Here is a 13,088-nt window from a genome sequence, read left to right as displayed (position 1 = left end):
ATTTTTTAGAAAACTGATTTTAGGTTTTTGATAAGGGTAGTTTAGTTATTGAAACAGTTCAAGGGTATAATTGAACTACCCATAGGGTACCCCTTATAAGATCACCCGAGATGGAATTATTGTTTTGTATGCCCTAAAAGAGGGTTCTTTCAACCGGGTCTGCAAGTAATAGTTACAGTTCTTTATTAGCGCTAATGGGTTGAGCCGGGCTCGCTGACAGCCCAACTTACAAGTTCTAGGAGGTGAATCGGCCAGGAAAAGACACTATATATTCTCAGTAGGATTTGAATTTTCTAGGGATACAATTTTGAGTTTTACGAACACGGGAGAGAAAGAAATCAACCGGCACAGAGACTTGATTTCTGCTCTATAAACCACTTGTTCAGCTCTCGGGTAAATCCGATTTCCTCTTTTCCTTTTTGTAAATCTTGGTTGGGCTTTTGTTTTCATTTAGCCTGGTAATTTTTGCTATTCATCGATCTAGGGATTTGATATTTGATTCAGTTTTCCTATATGATTTCTTCGATAATTAAAAGAGTTTTATGGTTTCTGTTTCGAATTTGCCTCTCTGTATGTATATCATCGATCTAGGGATTTGGTATTTGATTCAGTTTTCATGTATGATATTTTCAATAATTAAAAGAGTTTTAGGGTTTCTGTTTCGAATTTCCCTCTCTGTATGTAAATGATTTGGGTTCATTTCGTGTTTTTGCTCTGTTTGTAGGTGAAGATGATCTCTCGCGAGGAGATGATTAGACGCGGTAAACAGATGGACACTTTGGAGTATAAACCTGTGACCCTTAGAGCATCTACAATGGTGCGATCAAAAACCAAAAATCAAAGACCAAAAACAAGGATCAAATTTGAGTTTAGTCCGTAGTGGTATCTTAGGATAGAAGAGTAAATCTGGTCAGGATCACATATAATATTTGCCCCATCACAATGATCACATATAATGTCGGTCCCATTTGGTCAGGATCACGTATAATGTCCGCCCCATCACAAGGATCACATATAATGTCCGCCTCATCACAAGAATACTTTATACGTTCGTCCCATCACAGGATCACTTTATACGTTCGCCTCATCACATGATCACTTTATACGTTCGCTCGACTATATTTGGTTTTGGTCTTGGTCCCAGACCAAATATAGCATGGGATTTGGTTTTGGTCCAGCTTTTACTCGATAGTCTGTCCCACTGTATCTCGTTCATTGACCAAATATATAGGTTTGATTGTCCACTGCAGTTGCTCTTAAGGAGTATAAGCCTTATTGGGAGCCACTTCCAATCATGATCCCCAATCCTGAGGGTTTTTCTTATAGCCTTATCTAAATGCCCCCCTGTTCTTTACCCTCTTTCTCATTTTTACCCGATGAAAAACCTGTTTCATTTCGTCTCCCAACCAACGATAAGCTCCCTTTTGGATATAAAGAATTTGCTTTATTAGATAGTGGTTATCATCCTCTATCCCAGGAAGTAGGGTACAAAGAAGGTTGGTATGATATGACCTGGGAGGAGGGACCTTGCGACTATTCCAAGTATTATCGTGATCCTAGTAAAGAAAAGGTAGGAATTGTTGGAATCCTCTTGTGCAATTCATCAATCTGCACTCTGCTCTCCAGTTAAGTTTTCTTGGTATCGTTTTTATGTTGTGCAGTAGTTTAACCATAGTGCATACAACTATATTTCAGCCGCATTTTAAGGTTCAAATAGCAGGTCCAGAGGATTATCCAAGTTTGAGGATGGCAGAGGCTTCCATGTCGTCCTGTAAGTTTCTGTCCTCATTGAGTCACTCTACTATATTAAAGACCCACATACAATCATGCTTAAATACCTAAAGAACTACAGGAAGCTTAGACAGCCTTAAGAGAACCTGCTGTGCTTCCCTTTTGTTATTGCTTCTTTTGCAAATTTACCTTTGAAACCTGAAGTTTGGGAGTTGGTTTACTGTCATTTTTACCCTGATAAAGTCTTTGCGATCCGTCCTTCTTTTTATGGGATATATCCCTGTTGATTTGTTTGTTTTTGTCAAATGTTCTGCGTATGATTTGGTATAGCCTGGTTGACCACAGTTGCCTCCCTCTTTGACTTGGGAGTTGCCTTATTGTTCATTCAGAACCAAGAATGTGAAACCTTATTTTGTATTCCAAGAATTATTAAGCTGAAAGAATTTCTAATTGAACATTTTGACCCAAATCCTTGCAACCACCATCATAATTCATAAATTAGCATTGGTTTACTTAAGTATGATTTTCAAAGAATCTTGTGTGTCTGATTCTTTGTTATCTTCTTTTGCAGCGACTTTATCTACTTCTACGAAGGAATGACGGCTTCTGACCAGGGTATGGCAGAAGAAGGGCAGAACTCTCCTCACAGTAGCAGGGTTTGAATGACCCTCTTTCATAGCTTTGTGTGCTAACTCTGAAGTAATATCTTTTGTTTTTGACTCACTCTCTAATTAAGGATTTACTTCTCCGCTGCCCACAAAGATTGTGCTCTAAGGACACTTAAATTTGGGTCTGAAGCCTTCATTTCTTAATGATGTGTTTTTGGTCTAGCCATTAGGCTGTTCTCGGGATGCATCCCTCTGGTTATATATATATATATTTGGATCATGTTGCCGATACATATCCTGCTAAGTAAATAGAGTGAACAGCTTCCACGCAGTTAATTGTCATGCCAAGTTGTGTTTCTCATGTTAAGTCACTCATGGATGGGGAGAATTTCCATGGGCGCAGTAAGGTCCTCATATAAAGCAAAAAAAGAATCTTGAATAACCCTTCAAGAGGGAAATGTACATTTGTGAGAAAAAATGAGCCAGAGATTTTTAGTAATGTGATTCCGCATTCCCCTGTTAAGTGCAACATGTAAGCATAATTATAAGCTGTGTATAGCCTGAACAGGTAGATTCATAAGAACCCGAAGGGGAACACACCATCCAAGCAATTTGATATGACAGGATCCAAACAGAATGTACCATATGGAACATCTCAAGGAATTAGACCTACAGATGAGATTATTTCTTTTTGCCAAAGTTTAGCAAATGTTATTCATCAGCAAATTTATCAGCAAGAAAGATACAGTTTTCATATCTTCTCGCTGCCCATGATACAAAAAAAAATCCAGTTAATGAGGAAATTCCCACTAAGTCCATGAAAGATTCAAAGGATTGTTTAAGGAGAATGCAGATATTTCTCTAAACTTTCATAAAAGATTCAAAGGATTGTTTCAGAGCACGTCTCACATTTGGATATGGCTGCCAAGATACAAAATGCGTGTGTGAAGATAACAATCCATTCTTCATATATGGCTCAGTTTCTGCTTTCCTCTCTCTACTCTATCCATCACTATTTCTCAAACCCTAAAGAAGAAAATTTTCAATTTTTCGTTCATGGATTGTTTCAGGAATCTCCCGGAAGAGATCACACTAGAAATTTTGACTCGCTTACCCTCTCATCATCCATTATTCTCCAAGATGCATTTACATCGTCTCAATCATCCTTCTGCTGATGATGATTCTGGTAAGTTGGGTTTTCTTGTTTTAATTTATCAGAATGGTGCGAATGAAAATTTTCACTATATTGAATACGATGAGAACCATGAGTCAACACCCACTCTGAGAATTACAAGGATTAATTTAACCCCTCCGTTTGAGGATACCACTGTAATGGGTTCTTGTAATGGGTTGATCTGTCTTGCTGAAGGGCTATCTGTTTGTATTTGTAACCCCATCGTCAGGGAATATGTTATGCTTCCAGAAATTAGCAGAGATTCTTGTGATGATGTTGAACGGTATTATGATGGGAAGTGCAGCTTTGGCTATGTTTCTTCAACCAATGAATACAAAGTAGTAGGAATGTATGAGTCGAAGACCAGTGTAGAAGTCCACATATACACTCTAGGCTCTGGAAATGGATGGAGAAACCTTGGAAAGTTCACTTTTAAGTTTGATATCTATACTTGGCATGTAGCTGGTATCTTTGTCAATGGAGCACTTTATTGGCTGTCTGACAAACTAGAAAAGATCATCGTCTTTGATTTGGTTGAGGAGAAGTTCTCTGAACATCTTTCACCACCTCCTTTGCCAGAGAGTGACTGGTGGTATGATAGAATAGGGGTTTTGGATGGATTTTTGTTTCTTGCTATTTGTCCACATAACGGAGGAGACGGATTTAGTGACATATGGCTACTAAAAGACAAGAATAATAGTCGTGACATGAAAGAGCGAGATGAACGGCAGTGATTGGGTTGGAGTAAAGAGTTTCGGGTTGACGTTAGAGACTTATTAGCCATTACGAAGAGCGACTGTGTTTTAAGTTACAGGGATTATTGTCTCCACAGTTACCACAGAAAAACCTCAACCTTGATAAGGCTTATGCAGTTTAAGGATTGGTTTTATCAAATATCCCCTCACAAGAACACATTAGTTTCTTTGAAAGAATTAGGGGTAGAAGATACAAAAACAATGGACCGAGGAGACCAGAAGCCGTGACTATCCTTTCAAGCAGCTAGCTCCAGGAGGATGCGAACCCTGACGACTACATATACTAAATTATTAACTGGTAACCTTCATTGAGTTTTCGAAGTAGTATTCTTATTTCTATAGACTTAGTAAGTATCATTTTGAAAATGAGTCACGAGTAACCATCCTGTGTGAGTATCATTTTGAAAATGAATCACGAGTAACCATTCTGTGAACCTAATGCTTTTGGCACTGTCTTAGCTTGTTATATATTATACGGAACTTTTATTCTGTCTTTATTCATAGATCCAAGTTTACAGTGGTGTTTTTTGTTTGAGTTAACTATTTTGCATTATTGCTTTGTTAATTGTGCATTTTGTTAGTCACTCGACCTTATTTCAATGGTTATGCTCTAGTGACCTTATTTCAAGGATCCAAATTTATATTTTCTAATAGTGTTTTGGTTCTGCTATGTTAGTGTTATGATTACTATCATTTTGCAGAAAGTGGTAGTTTGGATAGGAAACTGTAGTATTAGTTCTCTGTGACAACTTACATGAGTTACGTTTCCTTTCTGTTGCTAACAACAACCAACCTAATTGTAAGGCTAGTTTTCCATCTCTGCGGTATGTCTTCAATTAATGCTAGTTTTCCATCTCTATGAGAACTAGAAGGATCAGTTGGCAAGGTACTGTGTAGACTGCTAGACAGCCAGTGAAATGTTCAGTGATGACTGGAACTAAGAACAGGTTGGTACAAGTCTGTATCGGACCATTCTAGTGCTGGAAATTCAAAGCTGCATGCTTTAGTCCTAGTTTAAAGTCCATGACCTTTTGAGAAGACTGCAGATATTTGCTGCAAGTCTAAAATTGCTGTGGCATGTGAATTTATCTTATATGTTCGGAAGTCCTAATTTCGCTTCCTAATGCATGCGGATGACGGAAAATTACTGAATGAAAGAATGTTAAAATTTTGTGGAAGCCATGAGATCACTATTTGGTGAAAGCTAGCAACTGTCAGTAAATTTCCTCTTCCATACATTAAAGAACACAGATTCTGTTTCGTTTGTTTTGCAGTTAAATTTCAATTCATAATCTGCTAAGAAGTAGTCTATTCTGCTCTTACATACAGTAGCGATCATTGACAAGACAGATAATTGATGTATGCGGTTTTGTATTAACAATAGCTTATGGTATACTGCTCCTCCAGTAAACATCATCAAGTAGAATTCAATTTCCATCTTCATCAAACCCTGCAAAACATGTTTGAAAAATTTAAATCTTCATGAATTGTGGAAATGCATATGATCACCCAACTATGATAAAATAGATCAGTTGAATTGGGCTTTTTTGTCTCTTGTTTTGGAAATCACCCAACTATGATAAAATAGATTTATGGCTGTGTTAGTTTGTGGATTTTCAAACCCTTATTGAAGGATCACCCTGTCAGCATTTTAGTTCTTATATATAATGGCATTAAGCTCAGTCTCAGACTCATAAGGAAATATAGGCGTCAAGTTAAGTCAAAATTCAGGTAAGTGCCTTGGGGTACCTATTCAGAATGGTCATGTTAGTCCGTCTTATTTCCAGATTTTTTAAATAGCATCAACTCTGGCTTGGCACATAGCCTCGAATTTCAACCATGTTTTGACACAATTATCAAAGGCTAAGTATTTCAGAAAGGATGATTTTTGGACCTGTAGCATAAGATCAGGGTTTTCTCATAGTTGGAGAGGCATTCTTCAAGGTCGAGACTTTGTTCAGGATAGTATACAGTGGGCTACTGGTACAGGGGACACTGTCAACTTTTGCACTGACCCTTGGGGTCCAGTCTTACCCTTTAAATGCCTTTATGGATATTCCTTGAACTTGTGATCCTCTTCTTAAAGTTCGCCAAATATGGATAGGTCGAATTGGAATTGGGACTTAAATGATTTGAAACAAGTTATTCCTGCTGAAGTTTGTAATGCTATTTTTGCTATTCCTGTACCTTCTTTTGCTCATCCACAGGATAAATTGGTCTATTTGCGGCATAAATCAGGTAATGCTACTGCTAAAGCAGCCTTTTGGCATAAAGTTTCTCGAATCTGTTGTCCTAAATGCTCTTTTCCAGATTACGGGTACTTTAGACTCGGACCTGTTTCAGACATCCAGTATATCAAGAGGATCACTAAGATACCATGGCCTTGGTCTTGAGAATAGAATGTAATATGTTAATCTGCAATTTGCGAAGATAAATTATGATAATCCCAGCTCACTCACATGGCAGAGTCTTGGAAGACATGCTTTCGATATTTTTCTTCAGGTAGAATTGTGGTTATACAGTCAATTTTTAGGCCATTTTATTTTGGTAAGCATCTTACTGCATCTAATTAAAGCTTTGGTTGTTTGCACTTGATCAGAGTGCTTCTTTCAAGCTTGAATAAAGCCAGGGTTCCTAACTTATAAAGCATGTGTACTAGAAAGTTCACGGAGCACGATATCTTGAATTGTTACAGAACTAGGAGAAGTCTACACCCTGTGATAACTCTGAATATGACTAATCAATGATAACAGATACTGATGGCAGTTCGGGTAGTATCTCCACACTATGTTGTAAAAGGCGAGCGCCAAAGGCGCACTAAGTGTAGGGCCAGCGCCCCGCAAAAAAAAGGCTCCCAGGCGCCAAACCATGATTTTTTTTTGGGGCGCCTAGGGCGCTAGGCGACGGGCTTGGCGCCTCGCCTCGCCCAGCACCCTTTACAACATAGTTAACACATATATGCATGAGTATCTCAAGCTAATGATTTATGCCTGCACCAATTCTGGAGTGTCTGTTGACTGGTTTAATTGTCGGCATTGTAGTTGCGGTTTTGAGCTTTATCGCCATGTTTGTGGTGTCTTATTGCAGAAGGAAAAGGTCAGATATCGATGAAGAAGAAAGTAAATGATACTCTTATCTGGAGTAAGGTTTGAAGTTCAATTATGCTTATATGTAAGTAATGTCTGAATACAGGAATCACAAAGCCCCGTTGAGTTTCTTCCCATATAATACATGATCAGGAAAAAGCATTGTCACAAAAATTAGGAGGGATAAAATTGAAGTTCTTAAAAAGTGTTTTATTTTGTCAAAATTGAGCGATAGAGAGTGGTAGTGTACAGGATACTAATGAGAATGTTAAAAACAATAAAGAATAGGGTTGTATTTTTTTTCAGCAATAATTTTTGTTTTTGATGAAAATCTTAGCAACAAATGTCCAGTTATTTATTAAATTGGGGTACCTGCAGGGCACACTTTCTGATGGAAGAGCAGTTGCTGTTAAACAACTTTGTGTAACTTTTCATCAAGGAAAAAGCCAGTTTATGGCAGAGTTTGCTGCCATATCTTCTGTTTGTAAAATGTATGGGTGCTTCATTGAGTATCCCGAACACAGAAGCCTAAATGAAGCACTCTTTGGTATGACATGATGTTATTATCATTCATATATATGTGGATACTGTGTGGTCTTGATCATTCTTGTTAATAACCATCACCTTGCACTTGCAGGAAAGAGTGGTTTACAGCTCAGTTGGCCAACCTGCTATGGGATTTGCTTGGGACCAGCAAGAGTCGTAGCTTATCTTCATGAAGAGTCGGGACATATTGTTGATTAGATTGCTATATCTTAGCTTGCGATATTGTACCAAGTTATCAAGTGGAACGCCTAAAAATTTCATTTCTTTTGCGCATGGCGGCAAGACCGCATGTAAGTACCAGCTAGACCACTTTTCATCTCACTGAGCACCTTTGTTTATAGGTAGTGTGTTTGGGCGGCAACGGTTTTCGTAAAACAACACACAATACCTTCTAGGGACAAACGGGGAAAGAGATGTTAGACCTCCACTCTAGAGTCTAGAATAGTCGGTCGTGTGTCGTGCTATTCTTTTTCATCTCTCCCACTGTCATATCACGAAAGAAAAAAATGGTGTAATTACCATGACTGCTAATCGAGTAGAGAGCAGCATAATTACTGTAGTACCTAGCTAGCTCACTGCTCATTGATAAAAAGTAAGCAGCATTAAGAGATGTAATGTTAACGGGTTCGCCGTAAATGACAGTGATTGGGGTTTTGATAACTCTATACAGTGAAAGGAACTTGAACGATCCGAGCAATGACGCTTGTATTCTTGAAGTTGAACTATGTTTACACTCAAATCCTAAAGAGGCTGTTGGTAGCTTGTTGTTCCTAAACTAATAGTACTAGTTTTCATCCAAATTAGCCTCAATGTTATGAATAAATGCACGGTTTGGTTTTGTGTTCCAGGAGTTGTTGCACTTACGATTACTACTTTACTAGCTAGCATCGTATGTGGATAGCAATTCACCATGGTGGTGTTTTTTTTTAGGAAGCTTGACTTTTTATTGGCCGTAATGTTTATCTCTGCCTAGTCAACCATGATCGGGACCCAGTATATCAAGGTTGATGATCGGAACCCAGTATATCAAGGTTGATCGTGCTTAATATCCAAAATCACTGGATACCGAACTCGACATTTACTTGATATTATAGTTGTTCGACAAGGGAGTAAGCAAGGAGGAGGGGGGAAAGTAGGCAACTGCATTGCGTTTGGGTTTGATCCAACAAGAAAAGAACATTAAGTCATTTGTGTAGCATCAGGTACATTGAAGAAAACATCTGGTAATATCCCAGTTGCGCCTGAACAGAATGCAGCAGCTGATGCAACAGTTGTTGAAGTCTAGACTACTGACAGAATTATACATATACGTGCAATTGTGGCAGTGTTGTTTCCCATACTTTGTATTCAGATCCATTTACTTGCCTGCAATATGGTTCTGTGTCATATATAGTAGCAGTTTTGTTGTTCCTCAGCAGATAAGTTAATAAAACAATGACAAGTAAATGCTAATTCATACTACTTTGAATCAATAAGCCATACCAATTCTTGAAGACAAATCGGAAAAGAAAGTTGATTAGCATTCATTAAGTTCGTTTTAGATCCCCAAATTCAAACTACTTGATTACCAAACACCTGCCATGGACCTGTGGCAGCAGATCTGAATTTCTGGAAGTTTTTCTTCAATGCATCTCCTCCTCTCCATAACCTTCAGGGTGTCAATCTCTTCGTTTCAACTCAGATTCCAACTCGGAATGCTTCAACTTGTTTGTCTCTCCTCTTTGAAGTAATTTCCTCATAAGTCATACCTTCCCAGTGCTTAGAAGAATTAGTAGTACTTCCGCAGGAAGAGATCACAAAAATTCGGGAATGGCTCACGAAAAATCAAGCTAAACTCAGATTTTCTTCCAGTTGGTGTTCTATTTTCCAATTTTCGAGATCGCTCGTACCAAATCAACCCAACTTCTTTTTCTTCTTCTTCTTCTTCTTCTTGTAATTCTGTGTTTCAATCGATTCTTCTTTATCTAAAGACTGAAACAATTTCTCGGATTCAGTAACAATTTTTCTTCTTCTTCTTCTTCTTCTTCTTATTGCCATATCTTCTTCCTTTCCTTAATCTCAAAATCTATTTAATTTCACAACGTAGAAATCAGATTTGGATCTCACCATCTGGATCTAATATTTTGAAAGGAGATCTTACCAAAACCAAGGTCTCTGGGTGAGGTGTTTGGACTAGTGATGAGGTCCTGAGCGGGGTACTATTGTTGTTGAGGTATTGAATGACGCATTGGGATTTAAAAGTAATTTGCGGAGTCCAGTGCAAGTACAAAGGGTGTTTCGGGAAAAAATGGGGCCTAATTTCAGTCGTAGTAGTTGTTTTCTTATCTCATAGAAGAGGCAAGTCTTGAAACTTCATTAAAGTGCCGATTCAAGATCGGAATTGTTACGTGAGTCATATCTTTTCTCCGTAAACATTAGATATCATATCATCCAGGGAAGCACCGACACGGATAGGGGACACGGATACGACACGATACGGACACAGGGACTTTCAAAACTCAAAATCGTCAGGAGACGAACACGTTAATATATTTCCTCTTTTTTTGAAAGACCGTCCTCTATTTCATTTTGGTCTGTTTCAAAAATGTGTCCAGTTCTGTTTATAGTCATATTTTTCCAATGAAGTCTCTAACATACGCTTAAGTTTTTTATATTCATAAATTCTTTTTTAATGAGACTCAATTTAGAATATTAATGAAAATCTGTATAATTAAGGAGAAAAAATATATCCTTTAAACCTTTTTGAAGACAATATATGTATGGTTCCAAATTAATTTTTTTTTTTAAGGTTATACTCCATAATTTACAATCTTTATTGATATTGTTTCTATAAATCGATATATTTTAGTTTCCTTTTTTTTTATTTCCTATTTACAATTCTAATACAATTTTTGGTAGTTTTTATTATTAACATATTTATTGAAATAAATCAGGCAAGTAACTAAGGGTAGAAATGTAAACTACTATAGCCTCCTTAATATCTTGACAAAGTCAAACCGGACAGTCTTTTAGAAACAGAGGGAGCATATACTAATTAAATAATTTTTATATACTAAAATCAAAATGTTATGGTATATCAAATACGTTAATCACACAATTATACGATAACAACTCAATTTTATGTTGTTAGATTAGTCCACAAGTAGAAAAATTAACTATTATATTAATTTTCATGACACACGAGACTACCCAACTAGTAAAATAGAGTATAGATTTGCGTTGTGTCGGTGTCCCACGGTCCCATCCCGTCCTGCATCCGACGCGCGTCGGACACGGACACGACACCAATACCGACGTGTTGGTGCCTCACAGAATAAAACTTCAAAGACCAAGGTAACAACATTATCATATGATTTTCTCCATAGATATTGATCATAGGAATCAACCTTTTTTTACCAATTTTACCATCTCAGGAAACAAAAATTAGCGTAACAAGAACATGTTAAATGGTCTTACTTGTTTTGTACTAAACAAAAACAAACTACACATAACTACAAAATGAAGTGGTGTAGGTATCATGAAATGATCCAACCATTTCATGGGGTTTTTAATCCAAAATTAAATATCTAAACTACAGTAACGACGGTTGCTGGATTGGTTGGAATCGGCGTGAACATATCAGAATCTGCATTTGAAAGGAGTTTTGGTGGCTGTTGTATCTGCCGGTGTCTTGATGTTTGATATTAAAGACTTGATTTATGTTGTTGTTGTTGCTGCTGACGTATGAGATGTTGCTGGTGATTTTGATTTTGTAGCTGGTGATGATGATGTTACCATTAAAGATAGAGTTATTCAGGAGAGAATCAAAATCCAACTCTTATGTTTCATTATCATGATTCAAAATCCACTAAAGTCAGAAGAAAAAAAAACTATATATAATTCAGCAACGATTCTATACAGACAACGATTCTAGACAAGGGGAGAACCGCCACTCACAAAATTTATGGACCCCACCATCCCAAAAACAAACAGGAAGTCCCATTAGTGTTTTGTGTGAGTGAGTTGTTTTGCCATTGTTCAAAATGGCGGTTCATAAAGAATTTTTGATAATTCAGTCGTGGTAGTGATGGATGCCATTTACAAGTTACGAATTCAAAGTTCGCCATGATAATTCTCAGTATCCGGTGTCCACATTGGTTGCCAAGTGAAATCTGCTCTCACATGTTCCACAAAAAGGCTATAGATACCTGCTTCCGAACCAACTCTATTGCGAACAACCAAGTAAGGAAACGAAAAAAATATGAATTTAGGAATAGTTGCTCAACTTCTGATATGGGGATTGGGGAGGAAGGTATGGATCCCTCGATTTTCGCGTTATAGTTTCCTTTTCCTAGTTGGCAAATGCATGAAGCTGAAATGCATTAACATACAATGTGTTTTTGGTTGGGAGAATCATAAGCCCCGACTGCCCCCCAAATCACCCTAAGTGTACGTCTTTGGTCGTTTTAATTCAACTTTTTTTAAGAATCCTATTATCGGAGCTCCCAAATGCCAAAATAGGCCTTGTAAAGTAGTAAAGTTCATAACCTATTTCTTATAAGGACTAATTTACCCTTTATTAGATCAGTGTTACCTATGACGATTAACTAAACTAGTTATGATTAATGAATGAATTAGGATTTAATCATTCCACTGATTTTCAAAATATCAAAACTTTTTTCTCATCAAATTTTATTTTCTCTTCTAGTTTTTTTTTAATTAAATAGGAAAAATGACTGTTCCAGATTCAATTCGGTTATTTTATTATATTTTATATTATTTTGTTTCTCTTCCTTTTTCTAGTTTGATTAAACTTCCATATCCTTGTTTTTCCATATTTTTGGAGACTCCGTCGAGCATTATTACTAAATAACCCATACCTTTTACTCGAGACTTACTCAGGGGCGTCCTTTATGCCCAAAGGGACAATATCCATTACTATTTCATGGAATTCAGTTGAGAAAAACCATGAATCCGAGCAAGTGCATATTAGGGTTTAATTAGCATATTCTTCTTGGAATTCAACTTATGAATTCAGCACTAAATTCGATTAATTATTTGCTCTATACTGGCATGCAATATGTCTAGGAGCATTTAATCGGTTCAGATATGATGTGATCAGCATCATATTAGTTTCTAAATATTATTCTGAGTAAGTTCAGCCACCAGAGATGAATTCTGAATTCAAATAAAAGTGTTGAATCTTTCA

General features: G+C 37.2%; 3 protein-coding genes and 1 long non-coding RNA gene across 5 annotated transcripts; 3 read left to right on the top strand and 1 right to left on the bottom strand.

The window, feature by feature from the left end:
* The first annotated feature begins 278 nt into the window (after positions 1-278).
* LOC113317707 lies at positions 279-2,561 on the top strand. Its single transcript, XM_026565853.1, has 4 exons — positions 279-393; positions 725-1,570; positions 1,696-1,771; positions 2,303-2,561. The coding sequence occupies exons 2-4, from the start codon at positions 1,337-1,339 to the stop codon at positions 2,329-2,331; spliced, it is 339 nt and encodes a 112-aa protein (XP_026421638.1). The 5' UTR covers positions 279-393; positions 725-1,336; the 3' UTR covers positions 2,332-2,561.
* A 511-nt stretch (positions 2,562-3,072) lies between these two features.
* On the top strand, positions 3,073-4,793 carry LOC113317704 (F-box protein At1g52495-like). Its single transcript, XM_026565851.1, has 2 exons — positions 3,073-4,398; positions 4,526-4,793. The coding sequence occupies exon 1, from the start codon at positions 3,396-3,398 to the stop codon at positions 4,245-4,247; it is 852 nt and encodes a 283-aa protein (XP_026421636.1). The 5' UTR covers positions 3,073-3,395; the 3' UTR covers positions 4,248-4,398; positions 4,526-4,793.
* Positions 4,794-4,923: 130 nt separating this feature from the next.
* Positions 4,924-8,969, top strand: LOC113317706 (probable LRR receptor-like serine/threonine-protein kinase At1g56130). Of its 2 annotated transcripts, XR_003343873.1 has the most exons (5): positions 4,924-6,770; positions 7,356-7,414; positions 7,733-7,901; positions 7,992-8,190; positions 8,831-8,969. XR_003343873.1 is itself a non-coding variant. In XM_026565852.1 (4 exons), the coding sequence occupies exons 1-4, from the start codon at positions 6,728-6,730 to the stop codon at positions 8,096-8,098; spliced, it is 378 nt and encodes a 125-aa protein (XP_026421637.1). In that variant the 5' UTR covers positions 4,924-6,727; the 3' UTR covers positions 8,099-8,808. The 2 variants fall into 2 exon arrangements, 1 of the variants encoding a protein (XP_026421637.1); XM_026565852.1 differs by lacking the exon at positions 8,831-8,969 and having other exon boundaries at positions 7,992-8,808.
* A 52-nt stretch (positions 8,970-9,021) lies between these two features.
* On the bottom strand, positions 9,022-10,113 carry LOC113317708. Its single transcript, XR_003343874.1, has 2 exons — positions 9,383-10,113; positions 9,022-9,265 (listed from the first exon to the last, which is right to left on the bottom strand). It is a non-coding gene; the product is annotated as an uncharacterized LOC113317708 (long non-coding RNA).
* Positions 10,114-13,088: the final 2,975 nt, after the last annotated feature.

The sequence above is a fragment of the Papaver somniferum genome, chromosome 10 (genome assembly GCF_003573695.1).
Source record: "Papaver somniferum cultivar HN1 chromosome 10, ASM357369v1, whole genome shotgun sequence".
Lineage (NCBI taxonomy): Eukaryota > Viridiplantae > Streptophyta > Magnoliopsida > Ranunculales > Papaveraceae > Papaver > Papaver somniferum.
Note: the sequence above shows the minus strand (reverse complement) of the source record. Positions and strands in the feature narration are given on the sequence as shown.

Bases quoted from the DNA above. Each gene is read 5' to 3' on its own strand.
- LOC113317706 (XM_026565852.1), top strand. From the start codon at position 6,728: ATGGCAGAGTCTTGGAAGACATGCTTTCGATATTTTTCTTCAG. The intron at 6,771-7,355 runs GTAGAATTGTGG...GTCTTATTGCAG, and splicing joins CTTTCGATATTTTTCTTCAG to AAGGAAAAGGTCAGATATCG. The intron at 7,902-7,991 runs GTATGACATGAT...TTGCACTTGCAG, and splicing joins CCTAAATGAAGCACTCTTTG to GAAAGAGTGGTTTACAGCTC.
- LOC113317704 (XM_026565851.1), top strand. From the start codon at position 3,396: ATGGATTGTTTCAGGAATCTCCCGGAAGAGATCACACTAGAAATTTTG.
- LOC113317707 (XM_026565853.1), top strand. From the start codon at position 1,337: ATGCCCCCCTGTTCTTTACCCTCTTTCTCATTTTTACCCGATGAAAAA. The intron at 1,571-1,695 runs GTAGGAATTGTT...ACTATATTTCAG, and splicing joins GTGATCCTAGTAAAGAAAAG to CCGCATTTTAAGGTTCAAAT. The intron at 1,772-2,302 runs GTAAGTTTCTGT...CTTCTTTTGCAG, and splicing joins AGAGGCTTCCATGTCGTCCT to CGACTTTATCTACTTCTACG.